Below are 7,952 nucleotides of genomic sequence, written 5' to 3' on the forward strand. Positions count from 1 at the left end.
TCTTTTTGGATCATATTAAATATTTGTCCATGTTTAGTTCTCTCCTTATTCTGTTCCCCAATTAATTCCTAAATCTTTATTGTATATCAGGATGTAAATTTAAAGGATTCTCATATCCATCAAACATCTATGACCATTTGACAAAGAGAAGTTCATTCAACTCCAAATCTTCCAAACCCAAATGGAGTTTGCTACTTTTGGGGGCAAACAATCTCATTGATAAAATGTCAAACTATTATCATACATAAAGATTCACCAGTAGAAGTTATCCTGCAGTATTGTGCAACATGCCTACTTAAAAGTCCTGGATTTGCTATGCCAGAAACTGTTACAAACTTAAATATACCAAAACAGACATTATTCTATGTAGTCAGGGAGAACTTGATCATAATATGTTTCAGAGGAAACACAACTTGAAGTACACAACTCAACCAAGCAGTGGTGATTTTGGTGTGTCCTGCTTGAATATTTCAAATAAGTGAAAACTTAAACTCCTTGATGACCTAGTCCACAGTTATGAGAGAATCATGTTTCAGAAACCCAAAGGAAGTTTGAGAATATAAATAAATCATCACAACTGAAACCACCATGCAAAGAACTCAAGTTCTTTGAATGATAAAGCTTCGTTTTACACACAGCGCTGAATTCCCAATTAGATATGTTGGTTCTCAAAAGAGACACCACATATTAAGATTGAAATAAAGATCTAGCAAAATGAAAATGCCAACTAATACACTGACCATAGGACTTGAACTCATTGGTAGCAATAGATTTTCTTCCCATGACAACATTATAAAAATTTCAATAACCATATTACTAGAATAGAGAAATGAAGTAACAAAGACATACAGTTGTATGACTGGAATAGAGAAATGAAGTAAGAAAGCATACCCTAGAGTGGTTCTCTCCTTCGAGCTGTACAAAGGAACACATAAGTGAGAAAAAAAAACATCCAAGGCCATTGAGTTTTTCAAATTTTGAGTGTTTTTTATTGAAGAAAAATAATCTAAAATAATAAAAGAATTTGAACCCAAAAGATAAACTCAAAATGTAGAGGTTTGCTGACCCATCAGATTAACATCTTTCCTCTCCAAAGACTATAACTCAACTCATTTCCCCCAAAGAAAATGATAAGAGCAGAATAAGAATTAGTACAGAAAACAGACACAACTAGTCAATTACACAATTCCATAAAATTAAAACCTTTCCTACGAGAAAGAAGTAATCCAAGAAGCAGAAATCATAACCAATCAAACAGCTAAAAGAATTCCCCAAAGCATCAAATCTAGGTAAATACCCAACAAAACGGAAAACCTACATGAGCTTCTTCTAAGAAGAACAAGGAAAGGAAAAAATCAATCGTTCCAAATCCATTCTCCTAAATACAATAAAAAACAATAAAAGATTCATTTCTTTTGCCTTCTTTAGCAGAACCCATAAAGGAAAATGATCTGCCGATCAATCCAGTGAAAATCAAACTTAAAAAATAATATTTACCCGTACAGAATAAGAAACAAATGGAAAGAAAAAGGTAGATCGATAGATCAAGCCATTATTACCTCACAAACCAAATCTCATTAATAAACTCAACGCTATTTGAATTCACCCATTTTACTGGGAAAACTAACTCCTAGGCAACAATAATCGTAAGGCTAGAAGAAACACTAAGTCTTCATCAACCGAGAGACTCGAGTTGTGAAAGACAACTCCTGAAATATTGTTACTATTGCATAAGATTACAGTCCAGGGTGATGGAGAGCCATTGAAGTCAATGGACTCCTCATTACAACAACGAACTGGCATAAATCATAGCCCATGAGGAACCCCTAACAAAACCCATTTGCTAGCCAGATGAGATAGTTCCCAAATCATGACCCCTACCCTTTTTCTCCTTGAAAAGAGGAAGAGAGAGAGCTTTCGCGTTAGAAACACGCAACAAAACTCCTTCTCTCAAAGAGGAGAGACGGCCAGAAAGCATGGCCTATAACCCCACGATTTCACCAGAATCTGCACAGATACAACGAGAAAGAGAAACTAACAGAAGGGGAGAGGGAATGGGAAAGGGAGACGGAGAAAGAACTTCGATGATCAGTGCAGGTTTTCGGCGGGAATCCGGTAGGGTTTAAAACAGAAATCGGTTAGAGAGTCGGTTCCTGTCGATTCAGATTCAAATCGGCTAGGAGTCGGTCACAGACTCACAATAACCATAAAATCGGCCATTTGCAATTCTACCCCCACCCCATAAAGGTCTGTCCTATCTTAAGTGTTCAATGGAACTTTAACAACAGCTACATGAGAAAGGGAGAAGTGGGAGGGGAGTAAGGGAACAAGTGACAAAGAGAGTTGAACCCATTACGTAGTGGGAGCCTACAATCCATTGACAAGGCACCAACCCATTGAGCAACTAGTTGTTTTTGGCCTCTAAACTTCGAAGCAAGGGGAATGAACAGTGTTACTAGGTGGGTGCCTCTCCTGTCACCTGGCAGGTTAGACGGTTCGTAATATAGTAAACAGGTGGATCAAAAGTTCCTCTCCACATATATCACAATTTTCATCGCAATTAGAGTTGGACAACTGGTAAAATTAAAGAATACAAAGAGTGTATATGACTCACAAACATAGGAATGCATGCGGTTATTTAATGAAATTTGATTTTGAAAACTAACATATTATCAATCTAGAGTTCTACATTGCTTTTTCGAGTTTCGATATCTAATAGTTATACTTGCTAGATTTTTAGGAGAAAGTTTTTGACCATCCAGAGTGAAGACAGGATCTCTTCATCTAAGATGATTTGATGTTATGATTGAATTCCTAAACTTAGAGCTTAGGATATTTGTTTCCGTAAAGACCGCCACGATTGAGTTTGGGTTGGAATGAAAATGAAAGGTAAGAAACTAAAATAAAATAATATTTTCTTTCTCATGTCATGCTTAATTAGATAGAATTTGATTCCTGATATATTGTCTCCTTCTGGACCGCCAAGATTGAGTTTAAGTTGGAATGAAAATGATAGGTAAGAAAAGAAAATAAAATAATACTTTCTGTCATTCTCAAGTCATGCTTAATTGGATAGAATTTAATAAAGAAAAAAAATGGTGTAGACCCATATGTCGAAAATCCATGAACTTTTTGAATGTATCACTTTTCAATTACGATCAACATCGACAATACTCTGTACACTATTCAATGAAATAGAAAAAATAAATAAATAAATAAGAAAACTTGTTCGCTCTCTTTGGTTTGATTTCTTTTTATATTTATTAATTATTTCTTAGAAATTATTTGTGATCAAAAATTATGGTCCAGAAATAGTATTCATTTGGTTAGTATTTATAAAATAGATCATATAATGAGAAAATAGGTTTTAAGTTTCACCTTCAGTTTTAAGTTTTGAGTTTCAAGAGAGAGAGATGATAGGATTTGGGGGTTTTTATTGGAAAAGTATAAAATATTCTGAAGTTACCTATTTACCTTTGATTTTGAGTAGTTTAGCACACGTGTCCATTTAAGGTAGTGCAAAAATCGACATAAATGATTTGTTGCCACAAATTACAATAGCTTGAAAGTAATTTGTGATTTGTGATTTATTCTAATTTATTATAAATAGAAATAAGTGCTATAAATTATATCAAACACTTGTAAAAATATAAATAAGTCAAATAAATATAAATAGAAATCAAACCAAAGAGAGCCTAAGCTTAGCTGTTCTGGAAGCCAGATGATACAGAAACCGATGATAATTAAGACCCCCAACATCTTCTACTCTTCCAAAAGGTTAGATATTATTCCAATTCACTGTTGTTCTAAAAAAAATTTTGAGTATCTTTACAGAGATTTGGTGGGAAGTTTATTATAATTATTTGGTCTTAAATGGCTTTAGATCTAATCTAAAAAGAAGCAGCAGATCCTCATGTAGGGAATAATAATTTTTTAAATGGTAAGCCGACCCTTTTGTCATCACTGTTCTTCGAATTTATTCGTAAATTGGTTTGATGGTGGAATTCCTCAGTGGCACAACAGAGGTAGTAGCGCACATTTGACAATATGAAACATCTCAAGGCATACGTCCATGTGATGGGGTCTGCCCAAGTGCCCCAGGCCATCCAATGTGCATTGCCACTCCTATTACACCACAAAAGAGCCGATAATGAGGATGAAAAAGTCAAGAACCTTCTACTTTGTAACTGGCATTCTTTGTCCTCATCCAGTTTGGGTAAATGGTTTGCCTAATTTTTTTTGTTTTGTTTTTATTTTTATTTTTTTGGGTTAAAAAAATATATTAAACCACAAAGAAGGGGGTAAAAAGGATAAAGAAGATACTAGGCAGAAATGCCACACTAACAAGCTCAAACTACGATTGTATCAGTCTTTTCCAATCAATTAATCGAAAAAAAATTGACTTGAGCATTTTCCAAATGAAACTCTTTGTTGTATTCAAATTGGACTTTTTCTTTATATTGTCAACATGATGGATCACCTATCCAACTCTATCTCTTTCTTTCGAAAGGGATAAGTTGTAACTTCATGCCAATCCGAAACATGAAGGAATGATGGATGAAAAGGACAAAAACGTGAAAACCTACCTCTCTGTCACCATTGTTCTGTACTTTCGATTTATGATCAAAGCGCCATTCTTAGTACTTTTTATTTCTAATGAAAGCGCCATTCTTAGGCCCTCTTTGGTATCATTTTTCATTTTTATTTTTGTTCACAAAAATGGTTTTAGCTGCATTTGGTATCATTTATGGAGCTTGTTTCTATTTAAAAAAAAAATTTGGTAAAACATAAGAATAAAAAAAGAGATCAAGAGTCATTTATGTGTTTTGGCCAAAATTGATTTTTTGCCATTTTTGCGCTGAACTTTAATGAATATGTGTTTAAAGTCCCAATATGATGGGATAAAATAACCATTTGCTTTGTAATTAAAAATCCAAACCCTTTATCCCCTCTTGTTTAACCCAAAGTGGAGAAAGAGAGTTATAAAGCAGATTTGTGAAGAGAATCTCTTCACCCATTTATTCAAAAAATCATTTTGCATATAGAGATACCAAACTATTTCTCATAAGAAATCATTTTTCTCAAGTAGTTATCAAATCATTTTTATGTTTTGATAAAAAATAGTTTTCGTTAATGATTTTTGTTATTTAGGTAAAAATCAAAAAGAAAAATGATACCAAAGAGGGCTTACTACTTTCTATTTCTAATTTCAGGTAAATTGGTTTGCTTGATTTTGATCAAATCTTGGAGGACAAAAAGTAGAAAACCTACCTCTCTATCACCATTGTTCTTTTTTTTCTTTCTTTTCCTTTATCAATGGGTAGTGTTCCCCACCATAGGAATTCTCCCAATTCACCATTAAATTTTAATAGTAATTCTATCATTTAGATGATTCAAGAACTAACAAATCTAGAAGAAGAGTGAAGATCACAAGTTGTAATGATCAGAATGAACAATGAAGGTTGTTCCAGTTGTTTTCAGTCTCATCGCTCATGTTAAAAGAAGAAAATCCTTAAATGGAAAGCAATGAAGTGGGTCTGTTTCATTCTAATAAAATCCTAGAAGACAAAAAACCAACCTTTTTTTGGGTTTTCAGAAGATACCAAAAACCAGATATATACTTTTGCAGGTAATCTTATTATTGGTAGGTTCAAGAACTAAAACAGAACCAGAGAACCTGAAAAGAACTATACAGATATAGAACAAAAGTTCCACTACTGTTTCCAATAGTACTGGAACAAACATTCCACATCATCGATGAGCTTCAACTAGTGCTGTCAATATCCCTCAAATTCTTATCCAATCCAAGGTTTCAACTGCATAAATATAAAATTAAACGGCCCCTTAAATTCTTATAATTTGTTCAAACTCTCAATACATTCCATATTACTGCTATAATCAAGATACCAAATATGGGTTCATCTGCTACGGCGAGCGGAAGTCTGTTGCTAAAATAATAATCTGGACACAAGCAGAAACACTTGAGAGCCACCATTCCACCTGCATCCAATCTTAAGATCATTCCAAGAGGATGTTCTTAACAAATTTTCTAAGCAATGAAGCACCAAAAGAATTCTGTTACTGATTCTATTTGGCTTCATATCCCTCCAACTGTTCCAATGATAAAGGTGACTCAAAACAAAGAAGTAATAAAGAGGCTTTTGATGGAGCTAAAGTGGAATTTATTGAGTTCATTTAAACAATAATTGAACTTATATTCTACAATCAATATCCATGAGAATTTTAGAGGGAAACACTGAAAGAAGAAAAAGGGGGAGCCTACCTTTCTCTCCTCATCCTTAGGTTCTCACAGCAAAAATCTGCATTACAGAAGACCAAGTTCCAGAAATGGCAATTATCAAACCGACAATTAGTATCACAGCATCCAAAAGCAATCCTCTGTAACCCCTTTCTTCCTTGAATACTATCAGATGGAACAGAGATGGCAACACAAACCCCAACAGCACACATACACTGCTCCCCACCAATGAGAGGAAGTCTGCAAAATTAGGAATAGAGAGAGCAACCAAGCTCACAAGAAGTACCACCAGCCATCTCTGCCACACACAATACCGACCTTCAAAGAAGCGTCTTTCGAACACCTCGTACACTGGATTCATCATCAATGGGAAGGTGAAGTACAGATTTATGCAGAGACCCAATTGAACCAAATTGCTCAGCAATCCATACCCTAGGTTTGTGGTGATGATGTCCTTGGTTTCATCCCCAAAAGCGAAGTAACCCAGAACTCCAAATAATATATACATTAAAGAGATGAAGATCATGGATAAGCCCAGAACTCTCCCGAACTTCTCCTTGTCCCTGGCCTCTGATTCCAGCGGCAAAACCACTCCAACTCCTTCGTAGGCGTAAATGGCGACGCCCAGGCCATAGAGTAAAACGTTCAAACCTCCAAAAGCCAAAAGGTTTGGTTGTTGATGTTTCGTGAACATCACAACATCTTCTACCATCACAATACCCATCGCTCCAATGTCGACGACATCTGCGAAGATGCTTATAGGGGCAAGGTGGGTCAAGGTCGGGATGGAATTCAAACCTAATTGGAAGGGAAAACCAGCCCAAATGTAGAAAGCCTTGGCTCTAAGCCCCAAGACAGTCGGAACAGAGGAATTGAAGACATACGCCATAGTATTGGCGATGAACATGAGGTAGCTGACGCAGAATCCAGCCTGAGAAAGGACGATCATGACATCAACAGCAATTCTACCAAAGGAGCCACAGACGGAGTATCCAAGGTCACCAAAAGAATTAATCTTAGAGAATCCCTGCTTTGATTCTAACTTCCGGCGGGTATAGACCAGAAGCATCATACAATGGTAGGTAGAGAGAGAGACAGCAAGGATCATGAGGACACCGAAGACCCAACCTGTCTTCTTGAAGGTATACGGGAGGCCAAGGACGCCGGCACCGACAATGGCGATGAAGACATTGGCAAAGGTCTTGGATTGAGAAGATAGTTGAGTAGCCTTTCCCAGGAGAGGTGTCTCTTCTCTGGGCAGAGGTGGAAGGGCATCAGTAGATGAACCCGCTTTCTCAAACACCATAAACACCATGATTTGGTTTCAATGGATTGATTGGTTGATCCTCAACTCACAGAAACCCAATTTTAAGAGATACTGGATCTATAACTTGATTTTCCTGCAAATCCAGACACGCACAAGCACCAAAAGAGAGATGTGGATCGATCTTCCTTGGTTAATTCTCTCCTCCAGCAATCCAGGAAAGTTGCAGAAGATGAGAGAGAGAGAGAGAGAGTTTTGGGTGTGCGAGTCTAGAAATGGGAAATGAGAGTTTGTTCTTCGTTGTAAGCTTATCTGGTATCTGGTCTCCCCCCACCACCGCCAATGGCTGAAGAGGTTTAACTGTACACGATTGGTGGGATGGGTTTTAATTTTATTTAATTAATATATTATTATTTTTTAAAAATAGGG

The 7,952-nt window shown here is 36.1% G+C and overlaps 1 protein-coding gene and 1 long non-coding RNA gene across 3 annotated transcripts in view; both read right to left on the minus strand.

The window, feature by feature from the left end:
- The window catches only part of LOC122083907, a 4,067-nt gene extending 1,873 nt beyond the window's left edge, over window positions 1-2,194 (minus strand). Inside the window, exon 1 of the long non-coding RNA XR_006141752.1 lies at window positions 892-2,194. This is a non-coding gene — a long non-coding RNA (uncharacterized LOC122083907). The remainder of the gene's footprint in view (window positions 1-891) is intronic.
- A 3,633-nt stretch (window positions 2,195-5,827) lies between these two features.
- On the minus strand, window positions 5,828-7,617 carry LOC122084560 (amino acid transporter AVT3C-like). 2 transcript variants are annotated; one of them, XM_042652886.1, is made up of 2 exons: window positions 6,284-7,617; window positions 5,828-6,000 (listed from the first exon to the last, which is right to left on the minus strand). In XM_042652886.1, exon 1 carries the CDS (start codon window positions 7,572-7,574, stop codon window positions 6,300-6,302), a length of 1,275 nt encoding a protein of 424 aa, XP_042508820.1. In that variant the 5' UTR covers window positions 7,575-7,617; the 3' UTR covers window positions 5,828-6,000; window positions 6,284-6,299. The 2 variants fall into 2 exon arrangements, with proteins under 2 accessions (XP_042508820.1, XP_042508821.1); XM_042652887.1 differs by having other exon boundaries at window positions 5,828-6,111.
- Between the last annotated feature and the right edge of the window lie 335 nt (window positions 7,618-7,952).

Source organism: Macadamia integrifolia, chromosome 7 (genome assembly GCF_013358625.1).
Source record: "Macadamia integrifolia cultivar HAES 741 chromosome 7, SCU_Mint_v3, whole genome shotgun sequence".
Lineage (NCBI taxonomy): Eukaryota > Viridiplantae > Streptophyta > Magnoliopsida > Proteales > Proteaceae > Macadamia > Macadamia integrifolia.